Here is a 24,201-nt window from a genome sequence, read left to right on the forward strand (position 1 = left end):
TGTTAAACAAACGCTTTAATGTCTCCAGAAACCTTAACGTCACAATTTCAGCGCTGGCACTGCATGGCCATTTCCTGCCCTTCTTGGAACGTGGGGCAGCCCTGGGCACTCGAGGCCCTCGTCGTCCCACGCTGAGGCAGGAGGGGCGCGGGAGGGAGACAGCCCACGTCATCCCACGGTTCTCCACCCTCCTCCATCACGTCAGCCAGGCACGACAGCCCTGCAGGTACACAGGAGGGCAGGGGCGGGGCGGCCGGGAGCTGGGGCGGGGCAGGGCCTATAGGAGGGGCCGGCCTGTCTGGGCTCCTCCCAGGACTCCTGCTGGGGTCAGTCCCCAGAGGCAAGTACCATGTTCCTCCTTGGAAGTGTCTGGAGCCAGCGCTGTAGCCCAGGGGGCCTTGGGGAGACCCAGGGATGGTTGAGTCTCCTGGGACAAGCCCACCACGCTCTTTGGAGCTGGACACAGCTGCTTGCTGGAGTAGGAACCGCAGCTGCTGCCACAGCAGCCTGGCCTCCCGAGGTGCACGTCCTGGCTACACATCTGTCTCCACCCGCAGCCGCTCCATCCTGCGCACATTGCCCTCCACGGCCACACGGCTGGTGATGCTCCGGGCAAAGTCCTCGGGGAACCAGCCCGTCTCTCCATCCCGCAGTCTCTCGCCGTAGAACCATCCTGAACCCAGACGCGGGGCAGGTGAGGGCAGGGTCCTGGGCACCAGGAGGGGGCCCCCATGTTGGCAGCCCTCTGAGCTGCCGTTGCAGAAGACGCCATAGCCAGGCATCTCTCGGAGTTGACCATCATGGCCTCCCGCCAAGGGGGCCTTGCTGAAGGCCACACGGCACCCAGTCTTCCGTCAGGTGCTGGGGTGGAGAATGGCACTGGGGGCTGAACTGGCTCCAGCCAGCTTTGCCCGCCCTGGGGCCTCGGAAGCAGCAGAGCCACCCTCCTCCCACTCAGAACAAAGTGACAAGGAACCCGCTTTTGACCCTGCGACTCGTCCTTGAGGGAGGGCGCTGCAGTGGGCCTTGGAATCAGGCCCACCATGAGCAGGGCAGTAACCGCTTCTGGGCTGCTGGGCTCAGGGTCAGCCACACATGCCAGCGTGCTCTGGACCCTCGCCGGGGCCCCCAGACTCTCATTCAGTGCCAGCCTGCCCACCCCCCATGCCCGGCCCCGGCTCGCTCACCGTCCTCCTGCTCCAGGATCAGGACCACATCCGCCTGCTGCAGCGTGATCTCATCCACCTGCTTGGCCAAGTAGGCCTTGGTGATCTCCACCTGGAGCAGGTCTGGTGGGAAGGGGCAGGTGTCAGCGACAGAACGCTCTTGGGGAGGGGTGGGCTGAGAGCTCTGCAGCCGAAGGCGGGCAGGGCTCCATCTCCCAATGCATCCCCTGTGCGCTGGTGCTGGTGGGGCCTGAGAGGCCCCCAGGTGTCCCAGTACATGGACATGTGGCAGCTTCCCTTTGGCTAAAGGGGAGACCCCTCCAGAGGCCACAAACAGGCTGCCCTAGCTTTTAGGGCCAAGTGCCCAGCGCTAGCAGAGGGCACTCCCAGCTGCTAAGGGGACCAGGCAGGGCCGGAGCTGGGGTGACAGATCTGTGGGCCATCCTGCTCTACCCTTTTGGCCTCAGTTTCCCCAGCTACTGGGCACGGGGCAGGTTCTCTCCCCAGTGCAGGGCGGCTGAGGCCCTGAGACAGAGCTAGATCTGTGTGCACAGATGGACACACAGTCCCGGGTCTGGTCACCCTGGAGGCAGGCTGAGGGGTGGACAGAGGGCTGCATGGGCACTCTCCTCTCCAGGCCAACCCCCTGCCCCAGGGCTGGGAAAGGGGCCAGGAGCTGTGCTCGGGAGCGGGGTCAGGGGGCTGTGCTCACCTCCTTTGTTGGTGGGGCCCTGCCCCTGCCTCTCCCTGTGTGTGAGTGCCGTGATCCACCGGGCCCGGTCACTCCTGGGGGCCAGAGAGAGCATGAGCGAGGTCCCGAGGCCGACCCGCCAGCCTGGTGACCTTTGGCTTCATGCACGTGACCCCCAGTGTGGTGCTGTGGGAAGATGGGGGGTCATGCAGCCCCTCATGGGGGGTCCTTGAGCATCCCCCCACAGCCCTGGAGGTGGGACAGGCAGTGCGATGAAGGCTCACGCTGCCTGGACCAGCAGTTGTAAGTGGCTGGCCACCCTGGGCCTCCCCTCACCCCCTGTGCCGTGGGTTGAGGCGTGGGAAGTCACAGGGCTGAGCCTGAGTCCCACCCGCCCAGGGTCCCAGCTGGGTGGCAGCTGTGCCCCTAGAACCCAGGCAACCCCCTGTCCCGACACTGGGCCCCAAGCCCCTGCCTCTTGTGAGTTTGCTGTTTGACACACAGGCCTTGGCTTCTCATCTGGAAACAGTGCCGTGCTGGAGGGAGCATGGAGACTGAGCCCCTTGTTTCCCCTCCCTTGTCTGCTGAGCCCCCTCAGTACCAGCATCTTTCTGAGCGTTGTCCTCCCTGCACTGTTCTGACCTCACTCCCACTGCCCCCATCCTGTACTCTAGCCCTGGCTGCTCCCCAGCACAGGCCCTCCTGCCTCAGGGCCTTTGCATGGCTCTGCCTCTGCCAGAGCACTGCTCCCTGTGTTGCCTTGTCAATGAGGCCTTCCTCCCCAGCCAGCAACTGGTGTTCTCTTCTTCTGTCTTGTTTTCCTCCTTAGTCCTCATCCCTCTGACACAGGGGGACAGTTCAGCTGCTCATTTTGTGGCTGGTGTCCCCCCTGACCCCCAGGAATGTGAACTCTGTGAGGCCAAGGCTGTCCCTGGCACCCGCCACAGTGCCCTGCACACAGTAGGTACTCAGGAACGTCAGCGGCACGAACCCCACCCACCCCAGGAGCCCCCCCCAAGTCTTACGCGGACTCGCAGGACAGCAGGATCTTCTCCTGGCGACCCTCGCTGTTGTGCAGCAGGGTGACCTGGAAGAGGTGGGGCACGGAGGAGCTGCGGCCGCCACCACCGGGCAGGGGGGACTCCGAGGGCTCCATCTTCTGAACCTGGATGTGGTCCACCTGGGCATAGTCCTGGACCACGAAGCTGTCCTCACTGCAGGGAAACCGGTGGTGGGCCGGGTGCTGCAGCGGGCCTGTGTGCAGCCTGGGCCCCCCAGCTCCCCCACAGCAGCCAGGAGGACGCCCCTGAGAGCTGCCCCGCCCTGAACCCGCAGAACAGAGGCCGCGAATTTCTGGCTCTTCGTGGCCTGGCCGGGCAGTCCCAGGTCTGCAGGTGAAAGCCAGAGCCAGCCCCGCGGGAGGCACCAGCCGCCCCAGGTCGTGTGTGTGGCACTGAGCACCCAAAGGAAGCTGTGTGCGTGTCCTCATGTAGGGGGACCCAGTGGGCAAGCCAGGCTGCGATGGGGCCCCACTGTGCACCCCCAACGCTGAGGTCGGGGGAGGCTCGGGGCCGGCTCAACCACGCCCCTCTGGGCCCGAGGCCGCAGCTGCTGCCCACTCCCCAGGGTGCAGCCCGGCACCCACGGGCGGGCCTACCTCTTCTTCTTGGTGACCACCAGGACATCATTGAAGAGGAACAGGTAGCAGGTCGGCCGGCTGGCGAGTTTTCGGAAAAGCCCGGTCTCCTCCATCAGGAAGAGCTCCCCGCGCTTCAGCAGCCAGCGGGAGGCCGAGATGAGCGGGAGGGACTAGGGGACAGAGCGGAGGGATGAACCAGCCCCCTGGGCAGGGGACGTGCGGCCGGAGGTGGGCACCAATCCCTGCCTCTAAGAACCAGGTCACTGGCCGTCCCCGGCGCTGGACCGAGGAAGGGCGTGCCCTGCTCCCGGCCCCAAACAAAGGACCATTCAGTCAGCCAACAGGCGCTCACAGAGGCCACTCTGCACCAGGCCCTGGGCCCAGATCCTGCCCCGCAACCCAGGACGGCCGGCCGGCCCTGCCTCAGATCAGGCCCCGGGGCTCGCTGGGCACCCTCGGAGCGCTCCCCAGGGGCCAGGAGCGACGGGTGCACTGGGGAAGCCCCAAATGCACCTCCTGCCCAGCAGGGAGCTGACCGCATCTACGCTCAGGCTCCGCATGGCCACGTCTGGGGCCAGGGGCCCTTCCTGCATTTGGAGTGGCGGCCCCACTGCAGCCTGGAGCACAGGCCAGGCTTCAGCGGGAACAAGTGAGGCGCAGGCAGGCAGGATGCACCCAGGCCCTGCCACGCTGGGTCCTATGTCGCCATGGCCGGTGCTCATACTTGGCATGGAGCTGGCGCTCAGACCAAGCCTCCCGCCACCATGGCTGCTGCTTGGGCACATTAAGCTGGATGGGCAGGGGGCAGGCAGAGTGGGCCTGGCTGGGAAGGGAGCGAGGTGGTCTGCCCACCAGCCTCTGCTCCCCAGACGTGCCCACTGCGACACTCACACCTGCTGGACTCTGAACCTCACATCCTCCCAGCTCTGGGCCATCCCCATTTGTTCCCGGCCTGGGCCGCCTGCTCTCCTGGCCCCGTGCCAGGACCAGTTTTGAAACGTCACTAGGGTGAGGGCCCTGCTTGGAGGTCAGCCAGGCCTGAAACTGGGTCCTTGCTCTGACCTCCAAGTGGCCTGGGGTACAGTGAGGTGGGGGACCCAGGTCTACGGTTGGGGGCAGCGGCAGGGGTGGCCCCTGGGCAGCACCGGGAGGGGCCAGTCCATGGGTTGCTGGGGGTCATAGGGGCAGGAGAGCAGGCATGGGCTGCTGGCCCCCTCCCCAGAACTGACGAACGTGTCCTGGGCTCACAGGGAAGCCTCAGCTGGCACTGAGGTCACCCTTCTCCTGTTGTCAGCACAGTGGCAAGGGACCCTGGCCCAGGGTAAGGCCTCCAACCGGGCCTGCTGCCACCTGCTCCCCTCATAAGGCCACTCGGGCGGATCTGCCCTCTGCCCCTACAGCCCTGAGGGTAGGCATGAGAGGCCTGGGGCAGGAGGGCCATAAAGCTGAGCCTCTGTGGTCAAGGGGCAGGGGAGTCACAAGGGACACACCCAGATGGGGAAACTGAGGCCTGGAGAGGTCGAGGCAGAGGCCCTGGGCCTCACCAGGGTGGGCTCCCCCAGAGGCCTCTCTCCAGCCCTCACACAGGGGCCGCTGGGCCCTGACCTCAGACAGCGGGGTGGGGAGAGGTCTGAGCGCGCCTGGGACCGCTCACCTTGACCTTGCTGAAGTCCAGCTGGGTGTGCAGCATGTACATCTGCTCCGTGCGCTCCATCTTGTGCGCCCCTTCATTGCACTGCTTCACCAGCTGCGAGGTGTGTGCACATGAGAGCAGGCTGTGCTGCAGGCCGCGGTTGGCCCCTGCGTGTGCAGGGCGCCCCACTGGCCCAGTCCTCTGGGGCTGCCCGTGGTGCCTGCCCTCATGGCTGTCCTGGTCCCTGCCCTGTTGCGGGCTCGCCAATTGTGTGCGAGCTCCACTCTCCCAGTACCACGAAAAGCTTGAGATGGACAGTCTGGGATGCTCCCCGCCCCGCCCTCAGGGTCTCTGCCATCGGGGGGCATGGGCGGCAGAACCCAGGGCTGGGCTGGGTCCCGTCTCACCTTGCTGATGGCCTTCAGTGCGCGGCTGGCGGCTTTGTACCTCTCGGGGTGGCCCTGGGTCTTGAGGCAGAGTGTCTGCAGAGAAGACACCAGACGTGAGAAGGCTCCAAGTGCCCTCCCGGCCCAGCCTCAGGGGCCTGCATGGGGCAAGGGCTCCCCACCAACACCAGACCCCGATGTGGGCTGCAGGGAGGTCAAAAGCCAGCACCAGAGGACTCCTGCCAGGCCCCACTGCGGCACAGAGCCCCCAAAGGATGGTCGTGTAGGAACCTGGGGTGAGCACTTCCCCCCAGAACCCCACCGCTTCTAGTCCCTGGCCATCTCAGTCCAGCCTGGGGAGGCCCCTGGAAACATCTATTTTTACGATTCCCAGAGGGCCCAGGAGGGTCTGATGTCCCATCTGACTTGGACAGCTGACCCACTGAGTACAGGCCACATGCTGCCTCCGGGAGCTTAGCTGCATGCCTGTGCATGCATGCATGCGTGTGCATGTGCATGCCTGTGTGCACACGTGTGTATGCGTACATGTGTACGTGTGTGTACCTTTCGCTCCCATGTGCCCCTCTGCCCCATGAGCTGGCATCTCAGAGATAGGAGCCACTCTGGGGAGTGGCTGAGGACCGACACTCGGTAGGGGTCTGGGCAACACGGGATCAGACCCATCGATATGAATGAAGCCCATGAGCTGCTGAGTGAGTGAATGAAAGTCTGCAAAGTGTGAATGGCTCCTGACAGAGCTCTGCAGGCGACAGTGACAGCTGCTGTGGCCATCAGAGCCGTTGTGTCATTGTCCTCATAACTGTCACGTGGCACAGGCCAAGCGTCAGGGAGAAGGCCAGAGGGAGCAATGCCTGACCCGGAGGCGGGGGCCTGGGCAGCTCAGGTCCGTCGGCGGGCCGGCCACCTTCCCCCTGGCCGAGGTCTGGGCCTGTACTCACGTCCGTCAGGAGGGGCAGCCGGGTCACCCGCTGCATGGGCAGGATCAGGAAGGAGATCATGGGCAGGCCCCCGCACGCCGGCCGCCTCTCGATCTCCCTCAGGACCTCTCGGAAGGCGGCATTGCTGCTTCTGCAATGGAGAGAGGGCTTCTGCTCAGCGGTGGGGGCAGGCGTGGCCGGCCCATGCAGAAATCATGCAGAGCCTGCAGAATCAGGCTGAGAGGGGCAACGTGCTCCGAGACCAAGGTGCTGGATCTTCCGAGCCCAGATCCCCTGGACCGGGGGGGCCCCACTCACGTCAGCTTCTGCAGGGCGCGCTGCTGGTAGACCTCATTGGAGCAGTAGGCGATATAGGGGTGGAAGTGCTTCTCGGCGTGCTCCTCCAGAATGTCGCTGATGTCCTCCACGCATACCTGCGCCTTGTGCCGCCGCTCCAGGTCCTCGAAGAACCTGCGAGGGCGAGGATCGTGGGCCTGGTTGTCCACTGCCACACTTCCCATGCATGCATGCACACACATGCACATGAGGCCGAACTCAGCTAAGCTCCCAGAGCCAGCACAGCAGGCTCGTGGTGGACCGAATGCCCAGGCTGGCGGGACCTGGGCCAGTGCTCCTGGCAGGGGCTGTACGCCACGGCCCTCCCAGGAAAAGCCCAGGACAGAGCAGCTCCTTAAGCCTGGAATAACTGGGCAAATACCCAAACCCAGGGCCGCTTCCCACTAGTTTCTGGCAGATTCTAGCAGCATCGTGGAATGTGGACAGGCACGACGGAGAACTTGTCACTCTGACTTGATTCCCTGGGACTCAGGTCAGAGCCGCGAGGATCTCACAGCTCAGGCAGGGTCAAGGGATGGGGCTGTGGCTCTGGGCAGACTCTCTGGAGGGGAACGCCAGACCCCTGATTCTTGCTGGGCTCCTTCTGAGGCTCATCTGTAACCCGTCCCTCGGGCGGGGAGATGAGGATGAAGTGCTGGCCCAGGGCCGCCCAGGGTTCTGCTCCCAGGGCAGCCACTGCCACCGTGGCTAGACCCACGTCGGGCCGCCTGGTGTGCAGGCCGTGAGCCAGAGCCTCCAGTGCATTCTGCACAGCTGCAAAGTGCTGGAGCCCAAGGCCCCATCACCTCTCCAGGTCCTGGCCAAGGCAGCCGGGAGGACCTCCCACCCTAATAGCTCTATCCCTCAGAAGCCCCTTCCCCTGTGGCCCCTCCCCAGTGCTGGGCTTGAGGCTGTTGGACCACAGCATTTCTCCCAAGTCTGCCTCTTTCAAAGCCCTGCTGAGCGGGGCTCCTGGGACAATCTGGGGCAGCCCCGTCTGGGAGTTGAGACACCCAGCTGACGGACAGAGAGCAGAGTCCCTGAGCACAGACCTGCCCCTACACGGGCAACCCCAGGCGGCCCACACTCCTCCCTGGGGAGTGACCAGGCTGAGGGGGGCCTTTACTGTTCACCCACCTGGGTAGGGGGGGGCAGGGCGGGGAGGAGCTCAGTCCTCAGTTCCCAGGCACTGAGTGGGCGGCTGTCAGCCCCACCCAGGACCTGTGGCAGGGCCACCACCTGGGAGGAGGATGGTCAACCCCAGCAACCTGTGGGCCTGCCCCTCTGGAAGATGGGGCCTCACTCTGGTCATCCTTGGTAAGGCCGGTGGTGGTCCCGGAAGGGGGTCGAGGTCTTGGCTTGGAGGTGGGCAGGGGTCCCTCAGGGCCCTGCTCACTGGCCCCCGGCCTGGCCCTTCACCCATGGGGGCCACACTTCCTGCAAGTGGAGCAGTCTGAGACACCACTCCGGGGCAGCCCTGGCAGATGCAGACAGCATGTCAAGAACAGATGTGGAGCCCCCCCTCCCACCCCAGGAGGTCCTGGCTGCCCGGACGCAGGGCCACACACACACGTGCATGCACAGGCAGGCCATGCCCGTCAGAACCTCCCATGGGTGCCTCAGAAGACTTCTGAGAAAGGTGCGGGAGAGCCGACCCTCAGCCACTGACTCAAAATAGCCAATTCCTGGGGAGGCCGCTGTGAAAGGCCCAGAGCTGCTGGGGCCCAGCTAGGGGCAGGAGGCAGGACAGTGGTGGCCAGCCTGAGGCCCTGTGGATGTCAGATGCAAACAGGCGATAGCAGGTTCCAGGCCCTCAGCTCCGCCACGCTCAGGGGACACAGAGCAAAGAGTCAGAGCTGGGTGGAGGGTCAGCTGCTGTCCCAGAGCCCCCCACCGAGTCAAGGACCGTGAGCCTCCCAGGCGGTCACTGGAGCTCTGCAGGAAGCCCCACCTGCAGGGACAAGACAGCCCCCCGCTCCCCCTCACGGCCCTGACACTTCCACAGGGACCCACGGGCAGCAGCTTCTAGGTGGGGCTCTGCAAGCTGCAGGTGTGATGCTGACGAGTGAACTGAGCACTGAGCCACCCACCACCTTGCCCACCCCACCCCTGTCTGCAAGGGGGCCTGTGGGACCCGCCCCATTGGGTTAGGGAGGATGCTGAGGCTCAGGGAGCTGCCAGAAGGTGTCGTGGGATCTCCTGGGTCTCCCAGGTCCAGAGCAGTGCAGGGCTGAATGCACACAGTGCACCTGGACCTCACCCTCCCCAGGTGTAAACACACACACATCTGCTGCCACAAACATGCACATGCGCATTCACACACGTGCACACGTACACACGTGCACTCACACATGTGCAGGACACACACATACAGGCCCATGCAAGCCTGAGGCTGCACGCCCAGCCCCTCCTCCACCTTCCGGACCTGCAACCAGAGCCCTGGGCTGGGCATCAGACACGGCTGGGAGGAACACGACCCAGGGCTGCAACTCGAGGCTGCCTCCTGGCTCCGCCATGTCGGCACCTCATGCCTTGTCCTTCTGCCCTCTGCACCGGGTTTCATGGCAGGAACGTGCCCATCAGCAGGCAAGGCCACCCCACTGTGGGTGGCACTCTACCTCTCGAACATCCAGGGGACAGGGTGCTGGGGGCACCAGGACACTGTGCTCAGCTGTCCCTGGGGCCAGCTCTCAGTGGCCTCAGGGCCTGTGGGGGTTCTCTTGCTCCCTCCCAGCCAGCAGCTGCTCCAGAGTGCCGTCCACACCCACAGGCCAGAGGTCGCCCAGGTCCCCGGCCTTCCCACCCTGCTGAGAGCCTGCCCCAGACACCGCGGGGGGCCGGGCCTCACTTCCGACTGGCGCCCAGGACGTCCAGGATGTTGGAGAAGAGGTGGTGGTGTTCCATCTGGGTCATGGTTGCCCGCAGCGCTCTGGACTGCAGGAACTCGGCCACCAGAATGCCCAGGCTGTGCTGGTAGGAGAACTCCGATGTGAGGATCTCGAAGATGGCCTGGGGCAGAGGAGAGCGATGAGGTGTGGCTACGCCCACTGGGGCCCTGCCCGGAGAGGGGTTTGGACGGGCCCCCACACAGGGGGGCATTTTTCTGAGTGCTCAGGCCATGGAGGTTCTATCTGGCTGTGGGGGCCAGGCCGGAGACGGCTGACTGGACAGGCCCCTGGATGATCTGTCAGGACAGCCTTGGGGCCGCGGGCCGGATTCTTGGGTTTGTGCTCTGGCTCAGCCACGTATAAACTGTGATGCTGGGCAAGGACTCTCACCTCATCTGAGGATTGGGTAATGGCAGCCACCCCCGCCCCGACCCCGCCAACGGTGTCAGCCACCATTCTGGTGCCTGGCCCAGGAGGTGGCCGATGTGTGGGCAGACAGGTGATGTCCCCATGGCTGTTGTACCCCCAGGTAGGTTGTGTGGTCTGCCCGGCCCCTTACCTCCTGCCTCTTGCGCTCCTCGGCCGGCAGCTGGTCCAAGATGCCCGACTCCACCACCTGAGGAGGGCACAGGCCCAGGAGTCATGGGCTGCGCATCCTGGAAGCCCAACCTCCCTCAATGGGCCAGAGTCGACGTGGATGGCAGGGAGGCCTGGAGAAGGTGGGAGCCGGGCTGGCCCAGCAGAACCACCTTTTGTGGGCCACCTGGGACTGCCCTTGCATGGCTCAGCACAGTCCAAGCACTGAGCTGGTCTGTCCCTGCGTGGTCCAGGGAGACCTCCCCTGGGCAGGCCACCCCCTGAACAGCCCTGAGGCAGCCAAGGGAGGATGGGGGACCGGAGGGAAAGGCTGGCAGGCACGGAGGGTGGGGAGGGGGCCTGGTCCCACAGAGAGCTGCCTGGCTAGTGGAGTGGCGCAGAGCCACCAGGAAAGCTGAGGGGCGTGCCCGGGCCAGGTGAGTCAGCATCCTGCCCAGGAGGTACAGGGTGACACCGTCCCAGCTCTCTACCCCCTCAGGCCCCGTGGCCCCAGGTGGCCTGGCTGGAAGATGGTTGTCAGTCACAGCACGCCCACCACGTCTCTGCAGAGCCCAGCAGGATGGGCCGGCTGCCCCGCTGCCTGGGGATGCCCCCTCTGCAGGACCCGGGGCCCTGATTCTTGCCCTCCCCCTCACTGAGCTGGGCAGAGGTCATCACCAGTGCCTGGGCAGAGGCTAAATCCCTCGCCTCCTCCTGCAGCCGGGGACTTGGCCCAGGTACCCCAGCTCAGGTGGCCGGGACCGGAATCTCCGGCAGTGTTTCAAGGGCGCCGTGTCCTGGAGCCCACCAGACCCAGCAGGTCATGCATACCCAGCAGCTGGCACCCAGCAGGTGGGAATTCACATGTATTTCCAGACCTTTCCATCTGCCTGACCTCACCCCCATGCTGACCCCTCCCTGGCTGAGGGGTCCCATGGCATGCAGTGTCACGGAGCATAGTGGGCGGGCACAGTGCCGAGGCCCCCCTTGTCCCCCACGGGGGCACCAACAAGGAACCCCACTGTGCCTTAGATAGAGGAAGGGCAGCCCCCAACCCCACTGGCCACCCGCCCACAGCCTGCAGCACAGCTCCGGCCCTCGGCTCTTTGGACGGGGCATGAGTCCGTCTGCCCCGTGACCAGCTGTGTCCTCCTGGGGTAGTGACAGCTGCCTCCCCGGCACGTGCTCTGAGCACAGGAGCCTCATCTCAGCTGTGCTCTCTGCCAAGCCCCCCACAGCCCTGCAGGGCAGGGACCAGGCCCACGCTCAGATGTGGCAAGTGAGGAGGTGGCTTGGCAGTGGCACAGGGCTCAGTGTCACAGCCAATGCCTGGCCCTGGCCCCCAGCCCTGCGCCCACTCCCCTCCCCTCCTGCCTCCTCACAAGGACCCTCCTAGCTCTTTCCTAGGGGCAGGGCCCTGGGAAGGGGGTCCCCGCAGGGGACTCTGAGCAGGAAGCAGAGTTCAGGGCTCACCTGTGGGACATCCACCACACACCCACTAGTGACACGTGCCCCCGACTGTTCTCTCCCTCCAGTGACCAACCCCAAGTTGCCCCATAAGGCAGGGTGGCTCCGATGACACCAGGAAGGAGATCCCCACTCTAAGCTGGGCATAACGGGGCGCTTCTGGAAGGCTCTCCTCCTCACTGGGAGGACATAGGCCAGCTGTGCCCATGGCCTCGGGGCAAGGGAGTCCCCCACCACCCTGGCCCTACCTCAGGGAGCTGGCTCCAGGTGACCTGGGGGGGCCGGTAGCTCTTGACCACGATGGGGATGTCCGCCTTCTGAGTCCCCTCTGGGCTGGAGAGCTCGTCGTCTGACTCTTGGCTGGTGTTTAGGCCCCGCTCCCGGATCTCCTGGTAGAACCGTGGGTCTGGGGAGAAGGGGCAAGTCACCTGCGGGCCTGGGGGCTCTGAGCAGGCCTGGTCCCCCAGGAACACACAGGCTGAGCCCTCCCGAGGGCCCCCTGAAGGTCCCGAGAGCATCACACTGCACAGGGTCCCCCGGAGCAGGCGCCATCGGGTGGGCTGGCTCCCATGGTGGAGCGGAGCACAGGGCTGGCAGCCCAGTGCAAAATGTGGCACCTTCAGACCTGGGTAAGCCAACAAATCAGAGCACCGCAGGCAGGGCCTGGGGGAGGGGCTGGGTCCCAAGAGTCCCCCCATTGGAGGCGGAGCTCCGGCTCTGGTTCTGCAGCAGCGGAGTGCACGGCAGCCCCACGGGGATGGGCTGGTATATGGCTCCAGGTGGCTGAGCCCTCGAGCATCCCCCCCACCGCCTTCCCCCCATCTCGCTCCCAGGCCTGGGGCATTGCTGCTGCTCTCCTGGGAAAGGAGGCCCAGATCCTGATGTCTCCCCATGCCCGGTGGGGGTCCATAGAGGCCTGGGGGCTGGGAGGGAGAGGGGGAGAGCCCATCCTGGCTGGGGCCCCTGCATTCTCAGAACCCTGGGCCAGCACCAAGGCCCTGCTCCTCACGCCCATTGTGTGCTCCAACCTGGCTATGCAGGCACCTACCCCTCAATCTCCCTTGTGGGGTCCCGTTGGCACCCCACCCGCAGCAGGCTGAATGCACTGCTCAGCCCTCCCAAGGCCCAGCCATCACCCATGCCCTCCTGAGCCCCCAACACCGGGCTTCCGGTAGACTAAGAGGGCTCCAGGCAGAGCACGCAGCAGGTGCATCTGCACCTCAGAGGATGCTGCCTCCTGTCTGACCTTGGTCCCCCATGCCTCCCTCCAACATGCATTGTGGGGGTTCTGTCTGCCCCCTGCCTCTGGGATAGTGTAGAAAGGCGTCCAAGGGAACCTTCTAGACCTTTCTAGACCCATCACAGCCGCATGGTCAGACAGGCCACCAGTTCCTCCAGTCTCTGGAGGGATCCCATCCAGCATATTCTCCACGCCACTGCACCCAGACCTCCTCCTCCTCCGGGACGGCCCCATCGAGACCAGGCTCATCTGGGCGGGCCCACCCCCCAGTTGCCTCCTGTGGCCACACTCACCGTCCTTGAAGGAGCCCTTGTGTGCACGTTTCCGCCCCAGCGTCTTCTGTGCAAACGAGAGACAGACAAACAGCAGCAGTCAGCAGGGTGAGAGGGCATGAGAGGGAGTGATTCCTCCGCCCAGGGGGCCCTCACAGCTCCATGTGTGAAGCTGTGCCCAAAGGGAGGGGACTCTGCTGGGCACACAGAAGGTGCTCAATAAATGTTGGCTCCACAAGGGATGGGGGCGGCCCACCAAGCGGAGGCCAGGACAGGTAGGATGAGGTGGAATGGGGGCTCAGAGCAGGCAGGGCAGGTAACAAGGGCTGTGCAAATCCAGGAGGGTTGCCTGGAGAAAGAGCCAGGATTGAAGTAGTTAAGAGAGGGTGCTCAGGAAAGTAGGGTGTCCTGATTGGGTCTGGAGGAAAGCCTGAGCAAGGCAGACAGGTGTGGCTGGGAGAAGGCCAAGAAGGGACACTGGGTGGAGCCAGGGCCGCACACAGGGCCCCACGACATCTGGGACCTGGCGGCAGGGAGAGGAGAGACTGGCGGGTTAGTGTCCAGCTCCCAGCACAGGCCCAGGGTCCCAGCAGCTGACGGCGGGACTGGGGAGGCGAGTGGGGGCCTGCATGGTGGCCCCCTGTTGCCCACTCAGTGACCACCTCCCTGCTGGGACACACTGTTCCCCGACCTTGCAGGTGTGCTGGTTCCAGGAAAGGGGAGCTGCTTTCTCGAAACCAGTGGGCCTGAAAATTCCCCTTGCTGGTCTGGACTGTGTGGCGCTCCCAGCTGCCCCTGGCCCTGCTGCCCCGCCTCGTGCCCCCAGCACCCCAGTCCTCCTGCCTCCAGGTCTGGGCACATGCTGTGGCCTCGGCCCTCCTCCACCGGGCACCCGCCCTCGGTCCACACCTCTGCTTAACCCTCTGTCCTCCAGGACTGCCCTGCCTAGCCCTGAGCCCCTGGGAGCCCCTGCTCTGTGCTCCCACAGCCCGAGCACCCCCAGCCCGACCCTCAGCACCCTCATGGCACCCTGTCCCCGCTGCCCTGAGAGCCCCCCCCGCCTGCCCCTGGGCTCACGGCAGTACCCCAGCACTGAGTACATGGAGCACTCAGGACACGTTCGCGGAATGTATGAATCCACAGCGAATGAATGAGTGGACCTGCAGGCCTGGCCCTGGGGGTGCAGAGAGCCGAGGGGTCAACAGAGTCGCTGGGGCCTGGGCCTCAAGTAGGCGTGGCAGGGGGTGTGCCCACTCCCAGGCCAGGGGAGACATTAAACTGAGGACAGTGGCCAGTGCTCTCCCTGCCCCTGCCCCCTCCTCGCCGGGTCGCCAGCATTCTGACGGTGGGCTCGGCTTCTCCCCAGGCCAGGGCCACAGCTCACGGTCCGGGCAGGACCCCAAGGCAGAGGAACCCCCAGGGACAGCCACCGTGGGTGCAGAGGGCCCTGGGAGAGGACACCCTTCCCACCGGCCCTGTGCCTGCTCGTGATGCCAAGGGAGCATGGCTATCGGATGGGGAGGGAAGGGCGTGCGTGCAGAGGGAGCATCGGACTCCTCCTGAGCGTGGACAGGAGCCCCTTGGGCAGACCCAGCCCAGGCCCGTAGCTGCCGGGAAGCTGTCACTGAAATGCATCCTTCAGACAGGCCAGCTCCCCCTTGGGGCTGCTCTCTCCCAGGCTCTGCTCCCCACTGTGGCTGAGAGTGGGGACACCAGAGTCCAGGGGTGCAGGGTCACACCCTTGATGCTTCTGAGCCTTAGCTGCCTCGTCTGCAAAGTGGGACACACTCCGCTCACTCTGTCGTTGGGCTTAAATGGAATAAACTACATCAGGAGCCTGCACACGGTAGGGGCTCACAGGATGGCAGCTGTGTGATGACGGTCTGTGACATGATGGCTGGGCCCCCTCCCTGCCCATGAGTTCCCGAGGCACGGACCCCAGCCCGTTGTCCAGGTGGACAGCCCCCTACCTTATTTTTGGCTGGACACCGAGCAGGAGGCTGGCTGGGCTCCTCGGCCAGAGCCTGGAGCTTGGGGCTGAGCTTGACGGGGCCCCCCTCGCTGCCCGGCATTCCCAGGCCCTTCATGGCCGCCCGGTAGGATTGGTTCCGCAGGTTTCGTCTAAGCATCCCCCCGGGGCCCGTGTCCATGTCCATGTCGTCCAGGGAGAAGCTGGGGGCCGAGAGGAGCCGGGGGTCCCGCCGGGCGGCCTCCTTGCTGAGCATGGCCGCCCCGAAGCTCTGGTGGCGGGCCGGGGTCTTGGCCTTGCTCGACACAGCCAGGCTCCTGGGGATCAGCTGCTGAGTGCCCAGCTTGAGGGCTGCGGGGCTCTGCGTGCTCAGGACGACGGCCCGCGGCGTCTCGCCTTCGGAGGACGCAGGTGAGGGAGGTGGGCACGGGGGGGTTTCAGGCGGGGAGGAGGCATTGTCCCTGTCTCGCAGGGAGCCCCGGACCATCGGGAGCCCGCACGCCGGGTTCCCCTTGGGATCGAGCCGCAGCTCCGGGGGGAAGCGGTATTCCAGGAGCTTCTCCTCCAAGGAGCTGTCCGAGTGCCGGTGGGACATGCTGAGTGGCCACAGGGTCCTGGGGGGAAAGGGCAAAGGTGAAGCTGCGTGCGGACATGCACGCTACAACCCCTGCACACTGGCCCCATCCGCTCCTTTGCAGTACCTGCCCTGGCTAGAGCCCGTGCTCAGGACCGCAGTGCTCCAAGGCCGGTGAGCGGCCCAGGGCGGAGCTGGCCATCACAGAGCCCATGGTCACTGGGCCCCCAGGAGGCTTGGGACAGTCTCAGGCCTGCAGGCACCCGGCTGCTGGGTTGAGGCAGAGGGCAGGCGGCTGGTTCTCTGGGCTTGAGGGCCAGGTGGGAGCAGCCTGTATAGAGGCTGGCCCTGCAAGGCCACCATGCTTCCCCTGGCAGGTTGCACACACCGAGGACAAATTCTCGAGCTGGGGGTGAAAGTGTCGGGCGGTGCAGGGTGCCTGGGCCTGGGCCCCACAGCCCAGGACTGGAGTCAGCCACTCGGGCCCTTGGCACCATTTCCTTGCAGTCAAGGCGAGGATGATGAACAACCTGCCTGCAGAGCTTTTCCGAGGCCTGCGTCGGAGGGGAGGCAGTGACCCCAGGCCCCGCCTTGCCCGAGGCTCCAGGGCACCCCGAGCCGTGGTCCTCACGCTGGTGCCCAAGGTGGACCACCTCACCCGCTCCGGAGGCACGGGCTGTCTTTACTCTCATTCTGCCAGTGAAGAAATGAGGCCCAGAGAGACCCAGAGGCCTGAGAGGCATTCAGGACAGGGGGCATCGGAACCAGGATCTGCGCCCAGCCTGCCTGACCCCCGGCCCTTCCTCCAGGCCGCCCCATGCAGGGACACCACTGTGGCAGCTGTCTATACAGCCCTTCCACATGCCCAGCGACACACCCACGTTTTTCCATGTTTCCGAACTCTGAACGGGGCCGACAATCCCTGTCTCGGGAGCCTTGCCGGGCAGGGTCGCTGTGCGTGTGAACACAGTGGGGCAAGGCCTTGGCAGGGCTCTGACCCGGCCCATGGCCCCAGGACACGCTGCTGCTCCATGAACGCGGAAGTGCGCGTGGGGATAGGGTCCTGCTGGCCTGGGCCCTGAGTGACTAAGCCATGCGGAGCCCAGACCCAGGGCGCTGGTGCGGCCAGAGGGAAGGCCTGTCTGAAGCACCTTCCAGGCTACTTGTTGCTGCAGCACGACCTGGCTCGTCCCGGCTGACAGCGCGTTGTCCAGCCAGTGTGGACGGGTCCACTGCCATCTTTCACACCCAGGCCTGGCAGGGCTGCCTACAAGCCTCACGGGCACCAGCCCCTGCCCCTGCCCAGCGTGTTCAGAGACCCTGCTCTCCACCGCCACCGCCGCTTCCCTCTGCTGCTTCCTGTGCCTGTTTCAAAATCTGTAAAATGGGCACAATGACAACAATGTACACCCTGAGGGGCCAGAAGAGTCTGCAGGCTCATTCGCACCAAGTGTGTAAATGGCCCTGGCCCACCGAGGAGCCACGACATCACGACGAGCAGGCCCATGCAGCATCACAGACACCTATGCTCCTCATGCGGCAGCCGCAGGCGGAGCAAGCGCCAGCTCAAGAGAACTTTGTAGCATCAAAGAGGACAACGGAGAAACGCGGTCCTTTTGCTCTTCCTTTTAGTTTTAATACAAACAAGGATAGCCACCGTTCACACGCTCCCTGTGTACGCAGAACTTGCACCCATTAAAACTACGAGGGCCGGGCGAGGGGAAAGCCTACTTTTCAGATGGAAAAACAAAGCTCCAAGTTCTCTGCCAGGGGCCCAGCTGGAGTGAGCTGCTCAGAGCCACACGGCGCCCTTGTCACTCTCCCCGCAGATTTGGATCCGGGAAGGAACGCCACCCAGGAGCTCATCTGACAGCTCTGGGGAGGGGAGCTGTGACCTGCTCTTTCCCACCCCAGGGGCATGCAGCCAGGGATGAGGGCTGGGTGGGTGGGCACCACCCAGTGACACCACCACCCGCCCCAGAACCCACCAGGGGTCCCAGCCCCGGCCCACCTCACACATTGGCTGCCCAGTGCTGGGTCTGGGTGTGTCCCCTGCAGGGGCTTTCACGCTTGGGCCCAGGAATTCCGTCCTGCGGGAGGCTGGGCAGGACCGGCCACACGGCGCCTCCTAAATCACGGCACAGTGGCAGTGGCTTTGGAGGCCGGACACCCGGAAGCCTGGCTCTCGCCGCTCGGCTCTCCCAGCACTCAGGCAAAACCACGCCAGGCAGGCGCGCACAGCACCTCCGGCCCCAGGGAGGAGCTGCCCTGCACAGGAGCACCGCCCACGCATTCCTGGGGACATTCTGAGTCACCCATCGGAGGCTGGCCAGCCACACCAGGCCTCCCCCGGGCCGGGCAGGTCTGCGCTGCCCAGGATTGCCCCCCGCACGTTAACTCGTCTGCATCATCCCGGCCTGGCTGAGACACGGGCTCCTTTAGACTCGGATCTGCACGCAGGCCGAGCAAGACGCGCCCAGTGTGCAGCCGGGAGACAGCTCCTGCGAGCCCTTCGGCTCCGACCGTGCGGTGTTCACACAGGGCACTTTGCACAGCTGTAAAGAGCAGGTGGCGCTGAAAGGCTGGCACCACGACTGTGCCCCCAAGTGCCTGTAAGCCCCCTGCTGGCCCTGTCCCCTCGCCCCTCCTCTCCTTCCTCCCTGTCTCGGGCCCCGGACCCGGCCAGTGGCGCAGCCTCTCCCAGGAAAGGGCAAAGTCCGTTCTGGGCCCGAAGGTGCCCAAACAGAACCTGTTGGGTGAGCCGGTGCCGGGTGTGACCTCCGTTCCCAGCAAGGCAGCCTCGCCCACAGGCCTGCGGTGCCCCCAGCCTGGGACCCGAGGAGAGCGGGCACCATCCCAGGCCGCTGCCCCCTTGGCAGGAGCTCCAGGCTCTGTCCCCAGCCCGAGCCGGCTCTCGGGAGCTGCAGCCACCCCAGGCAGCACCTGTCTTCCTCCTTCCAGTGTTCAGTTATCACTGAACCACGTGGACAAAGGTTCAAAGGTCAAATAGCACCCAAAGGCTTATCATGAAACCCAGGCGTCCCCTCCTCCACGGCCAGGTCCCCCACAGGCCACCACTGCAGGCTCTTCAGTTTTTCCCTAATTTCTCAACAAGGCACAGCCCACTATTTCTCCACCTCCCTACTGAAGGCATCACTACCCTCTCCCGGGTGTGGGCTGGGGGGTCCAGCCCGCACAGCGATAGCCCTGGGTGTTTGTGGCAGCCGGCAGGCTGGGCCCAGCAGGATGCTGGCGCCACGCCTCCCCCTCGTTAATGATTCCCTCCCGTTGCCGTGGTTTCCTTCTGTTCGTTCTTCCCTACACGTTCCGCGACTTGATCACGTGCTTCATATGGTCAGCTCCCTGTTTCCCCGTCTCCCCAGGCCCTCTCCTCTCTGCTTTCGGGCCGTCCCTCTTCCTGCTTCCCTCCCTCTCTGTGCTCCAGCCTGTCCTCACTCCTTCCCCGGGCAGCACCTTCCCGAGGTGGCGTCCTGGGAGGTGGGTCTTGGCCTGTCTGAAAATGTCCTCTTTCTGCCATTCCCTCGGCCGGTGACTGGGGAGCTCAGAGTCTGCGGGAGATCAGTCCAGGATGGAGGAGCCCTCCTCCCTCAGCTCCCAGCTTCCACCTGCTGGGGACACAGCTGACACGGGTGCCACTGTGCTCTTTGGATTGTGACCTGAGGCTCCACCCAGCCCTGGAAGCCCTGCCCGGGAGCCCTGGTGCTCACGGGGATGGGTCCACGTTCACTCCCTGAGCCACGAACTTGTGCATCCTTCCAACCCGTGACTGAGGCTTCTAGATCCAGGCACTTCCTGGTGCTATTTCCGGGATAATTTCTCCCACCTCTGTTTCCTGGGATCTCTCTTTCTGGAATGCCTGTTAACGACTCCTGATGTCTGACATGATCTCCTAGTTTCCGACCCTTCTCGCCTACTTTTTGTCTCCTTGTCCTCCTTTGTGGGACATCCCTCACTGTAATCTTCCAAGCTTTCCACCAAACGTTCATTGTCATTTTCGTTGCCCTACAGGGAGCTCTCTCCTGCTCTTTATTCATAGCACCTTGTTCTTGTTTTATGCACGCCACATCTTCTGTCAACGTCAAGCAAAACGATTTTACTTTCGTTTGCGCTAGTTTCTTCCTCTTCGCTGGCCTGACTCCTCCACGCCCCCGTTCCTCCTCCATCGTGGCCTCTGCGAGCTCCTCTCTCAGGCACCAGGCTTTCCTCAAACACCTGCTGGTCCCAGCTGGCTGTCTGCTTCTATTTAGGAGACAGATATTGTGCTGGTGGGAGGCCCGTGTGCCCAGCGCACACTCACATCTGTGAGCTTCTGCCCGGCAGCCTCTTTGGGACCCCCAGCTGGGTGCACATCTGGCGGCCTCTCCTCTGGCTGGCTGGTTCTGTTGAGTGTCTCTTTCAATGTCCGCACTGGACGCCAGCTTTTGCCTGGTGTCCTGGAGCCAGTGCAGGGAGGGGCCGAGAGCACAGACTCTCCTTTCAGCTGCCCTCAGGGCAAATGCCAGCCACGCTGTCTGGACAACGGTGCCACCAAGAAAGGCCAGATACCCTGCAGTGACCAGAGCAGGTCTGCTCCCCAGCAAAGGCGGCCCCGGAAAGCTCCTCCAAACACACTCATGGCAGCGAGAACCGTGTGCTGTCTGTCTGTCCCTCTGTCTCCCCAGGAGTCTGTGGGTCCTCTGGGGGCAGGGACAATTTCCTGTTCACATCCCCACAAACAGTAGGGCTCAAGCCCCAAACTGACAAGTGAGTGCCGAGTATCACGAGCACCAGCTCTGTCCTGGGGTCCTCGCCCAGCACTATGTGCTCCCCAAGGGGCCCTGGTGTCCCATGCCGAGCACTGGCCCTCATGTGGCCTCTGTTTCCTGCGCAGGAACCACCAGGGCACTGCCACAGGAGCTTCCAGACCGGCTGTGCCACCTTCTGTGGACTTTCAGGTGACTTCCTGCTGCTCTGTTCAGGGTGGGCTGGGGAGGGCCCTCAGCAGCTGAGGCCTGGGAACCCATGGCACCCAATTTCCCCTTTGCCCTGAGCCTGCCCTGGTGTTCCCAGCACACAGGCAGGGTGCGTAAAGGACACTCAGGGCTTGGGAGAGGGGCGTGGGGGGCCAGGGACAAACAGGTGAGGTTGGGGAACGTCTCTGCACAGCCTCCAGTGACCGACTCAGCCTGTCCAGCCCTAAGCTGCACTTGGCCCCTCCCTGGCTCTCTGCGTTTCGGGCTGGCCTGGCCCAGCGGGCCCTTCCAGCCCAGCCCCTCGCTCCCTCATCCTCCCCGACAGATGGGCCTCCTGGGACCCCAGTGGGCTCGGTGCCCTCTCTCCTGGTCCCCTGCAGAAGCACAGTCCTCCCGGCCTGGGCCCGCGACTCAGCCGCCAGGACCCAGTCATACCAAGCTGGGACCTGCCAGCTCTCGGCTAGGACATGTGAGGGGTCTCTGTGCCTTCTGCCCCGGCCTCCAGGTCCGGCTGACCCCACCCCGCCCAGGAGCTCTGTCCCTCCGGCGCCGTCTGCCCGACCCCGGCCTTTGCTCAGGCAGCCTCCACCCACAATGCCGGCCTTGTGCCCGGGTAACTCTGCCCAGCCGAGCTCGGGACGCAGAGTCCCATGGAATTTGAGGGCCGGATTCGGCCTTGGAAACCATGCAGCACACGGCAAACAGTCCCACTGAAGGCGGCCGGGGCAGCTTGGGGTTCTCGACCAGGGTGGCTTTGTGCCCCCGAGGACACCTGGCAGTGTCCAGAGACATTCTTGGTGGTCACAGGTGGGGCCGAGCTACTGGACTCTGTGGGTAGAGGCCAGGGATGCTGCTCCGCACCCTTCAGTGCACAGCACGGCCCCACAACGAGGAACTATCTGGAACAGACGTGCAGAGGGCTGAGGCGGAGAAACCCCGGCTTGGCTGACCCGAGAGGCACCCTTCACGGTGGGGGTCAGGAGAACACCCCCCGCCCGGGCCACACAGCCCCAGACAGCATGATGGGGCGGCCGCGGGCCTTTGCTCCTCCCACCTGAGCAGAAGCCTCTAGCTGCCTCCTCCCTGTGACACCTCAGGCACTGCGACCGCCACAGAGAAGAGAAGACAGCGCTCCTGGCTCTGCCCACAGGGCCCACCCTGCCTCTCGTGGCTCCCGGCTCCTGGCTCCGGATTCAGATGTCCCATGACTCCGGCCTGTCCTGGCTCGGCTGGTGCACACGGTGCTTCCCCACAGCAGCCCGGCCTGGGAGCTCCGAGCACTGCCTGCCTGGGGAGCCTGGAGCAGTGGCCCGCGGGTGTCCCCCCAACGCCTCCTTGCCCGCTGTCTGGAGTCCCTGACTGGACTTCTGGAAGGTGGGACAGGTAAGGAAACCAGTGCCGAGGGAAGGCGCCTCAGTGGGCGAGGCCGAGGAGCCAGGCCCCGTCCGGCCCCGTGTCGCCGCCCCAGCGGGCAGCTCTCACCGAGGCCGCTCGAGCACGAGGACTACCCGGGAAGGAGTCAGCAGCTGACACCCATCTGGAAACCGAAACTAAGATTCTGGGCCCGGGGGCCCAGCGGGCAGCTGTGCCCATCGGATGGGCCCTCAGGGGCAGCAAACATGGACCCCGGCGAGCTGCTCCACCTGTGCCTCGGTTTCCCCATGCGAGGGTGAAGGGGCCACCCGTGTAGGGTCAGAGATGATCCCGGGGGACCAGAGCCCTCCGGGATGGGGATGCCCTCCCCACAGCTCACTGCATCTCATTCCCCAGGTGATTTCTGCCCAAGTGACTTGACCTTACTTCTCCCGGGAAGCCCCCAGCCCCCCTCGTGCTGTGCAGACTCGGCACGCCCCGCCTGGCCCACGGCCCCTGGCCCTGCCTGCACCCACCTCTCACGGAGGTTCTCGTCCTCCCAGGGCCCGTGGGCCTTGCATGGCGGCGGCCAGAGAGGAGCTCAGCTGAGCTGAGTCAGGCCCTGAGTGACACCCCTACCACTCCCATCTTACAGGTGAGGAAACAGGCCAGGAGGGCTCAAGAAACTTGCCTTAACTCACACGGAGCTGGGATTTCAACCCGGGGTCCCCACCCCTCAGCACTAGGCCACCGGGGATGTCAGGGTAGATAGGTGTACAGGGGCAGGGGCCCTCCCGCCAGGCCCAGCCAGGCCTCGCAGGCGCCATGCACTGCATGGCCTTGGGGAACCCAACAAGCACCCCTCGGGACCCCCATTGGGCCGTGCAGACTATGCCTGGAAGACAGGGGGTGAGGCCCGCGCTGGCCAGGCGCTGAGCTGAGGCGCACCCACACTCAGAAGGCATCCCGGCTTCCAGGTGCAGACCCGGGGGGCAGCTAAGACGGTGTCTCAGCAGGAAGTGGGACCCACCGCCCTCCAGGGCCGACCCCACCCTCCCCCTCTCCCCCTCCCTTCAGAGCTGGAGGCAGAGGAGGAGCGCTCCCTGCCTGGGGTCTGCCCACCCAGGACCCCAGGGCGGGGGAGGGGTTTGCTGGGGGTTTCTTGTGGGGAGGGGTCTTCCTTCTTGGGGCTGCTGACCCTTGGGGCCAAAGCGGATTTGGGCAGCAGATTCTCCAGTTGCTAGGAGGGTCGCTTCCCCGGCCCTCCTGACTCCCCTTTTCAAAGGTCCTGGGGCTTCCTGAGGGTCTCAGCTTTGACGTCTAAGGGGAGCTCTGGCAGGAAGCCTTCCCCTCGGGGCTCAAGGGACGGCAGGGGGCGGGAGAGGGACGCCTGGGGCCGGGGGTGGAGTCGGTCCGGCTCCTGGTCCGGCGGCTCGGCCCGCGCGCTCCGCCCCCTTCCGCAGCCCCGCTCCGGCAGCCCGGGGGAGAGGGGGCCGCAAAGTTTCGCGGACCCCCGGGGGGACTGGTAGGAAAAGCGAAGGAGAGGAAAGGCGCCCCCACCGTTCCCAGCCCCCTCCCCGAGGCTTGCCTCTGCCCACCAGGCTCACCTGTCTCCCCCCAGGCTCACCTGCGCCGCGGGGCGAGGACGGAGCGACGAGCGCCGCGGCCGAGGTGGGGCCGGTCCAGCCTGCAGGCTGCGCCCTGGCCGGGCGGCCGTTCCGGGCCCCGCTCTGTCCCGGCCGCACTGTCCCTCCCTGTCCCCGCCCCCCCACTTCCTGTGCGGCCGGCGGGAGGCGGCGGCGCGCTGCGGCCCCGCCAGGTGGGTGGCCAGGTGGGCAGGGCGCGGGCCGGGCGGGAGGGACGGCAGGGCGCGCCCGGGGCACCTGGCCGTGCCGCCTGCGTCACCGCCTCACCTGGCCGGCCGGCGCCCACGTGACCCGCGGCCCGGCGAGCTCGCGCCTCCGGAGTCCGGGCCGAGTCCGCCCGCGCCGCCCCGGGACCGCCCGCCCCGCCCGCCCGCTCCCCGCGCCCGGCGCCGCAGGCCAGCGTTGCCCGCCAGGTGTGGGGCGAGTGTCCCCGCTGCGCTCACTGCGCCCCTGA

The 24,201-nt window shown here is 65.3% G+C and overlaps 1 protein-coding gene across 4 annotated transcripts; it reads right to left on the bottom strand.

Annotated features, from left to right (window-relative positions):
* On the bottom strand, nt 1-23,872 carry ARHGEF16 (Rho guanine nucleotide exchange factor 16). 4 transcript variants are annotated; one of them, XR_011433738.1, is made up of 15 exons: nt 23,729-23,860; nt 15,203-15,815; nt 13,254-13,299; nt 11,969-12,126; nt 10,237-10,293; nt 9,638-9,798; nt 6,772-6,924; nt 6,475-6,604; nt 5,537-5,611; nt 5,151-5,243; nt 3,515-3,666; nt 2,883-3,071; nt 1,879-2,043; nt 1,188-1,289; nt 1-673 (listed from the first exon to the last, which is right to left on the bottom strand). XR_011433738.1 is itself a non-coding variant. In XM_023635941.2 (15 exons), exons 2-15 carry the CDS (start codon nt 15,794-15,796, stop codon nt 534-536), a joined length of 2,124 nt encoding a protein of 707 aa, XP_023491709.1. In that variant the 5' UTR covers nt 15,797-15,815; nt 23,729-23,872; the 3' UTR covers nt 1-533. The 4 variants fall into 4 exon arrangements, 3 of the variants coding, with proteins under 3 accessions (XP_023491709.1, XP_023491710.1, XP_023491711.1); XM_023635941.2 differs by having other exon boundaries at nt 1,879-1,952; nt 23,729-23,872; XM_023635942.2 differs by having other exon boundaries at nt 1,879-1,952; nt 23,709-23,865.
* Between the last annotated feature and the right edge of the window lie 329 nt (nt 23,873-24,201).

This window comes from Equus caballus, chromosome 2, assembly GCF_041296265.1.
Source record: "Equus caballus isolate H_3958 breed thoroughbred chromosome 2, TB-T2T, whole genome shotgun sequence".
Classification (NCBI taxonomy): Eukaryota; Metazoa; Chordata; class Mammalia; order Perissodactyla; family Equidae; genus Equus; species Equus caballus.

Excerpts from the sequence above, each read along its gene's own strand:
- ARHGEF16 (XM_023635941.2), bottom strand. The coding sequence starts at position 15,796 with ATGTCCCACCGGCACTCGGACAGCTCCTTGGAGGAGAAGCTCCTGGAA. Across the intron at positions 6,605-6,771 it reads CGCGCCCTGCAGAAGCTGAC|AAGCAGCAATGCCGCCTTCC; the intron begins GTGAGTGGGGCC and ends TCTCCATTGCAG. Across the intron at positions 5,244-5,536 it reads CACTGAAGGCCATCAGCAAG|CTGGTGAAGCAGTGCAATGA; the intron begins GTGAGACGGGAC and ends CACACCTCGCAG.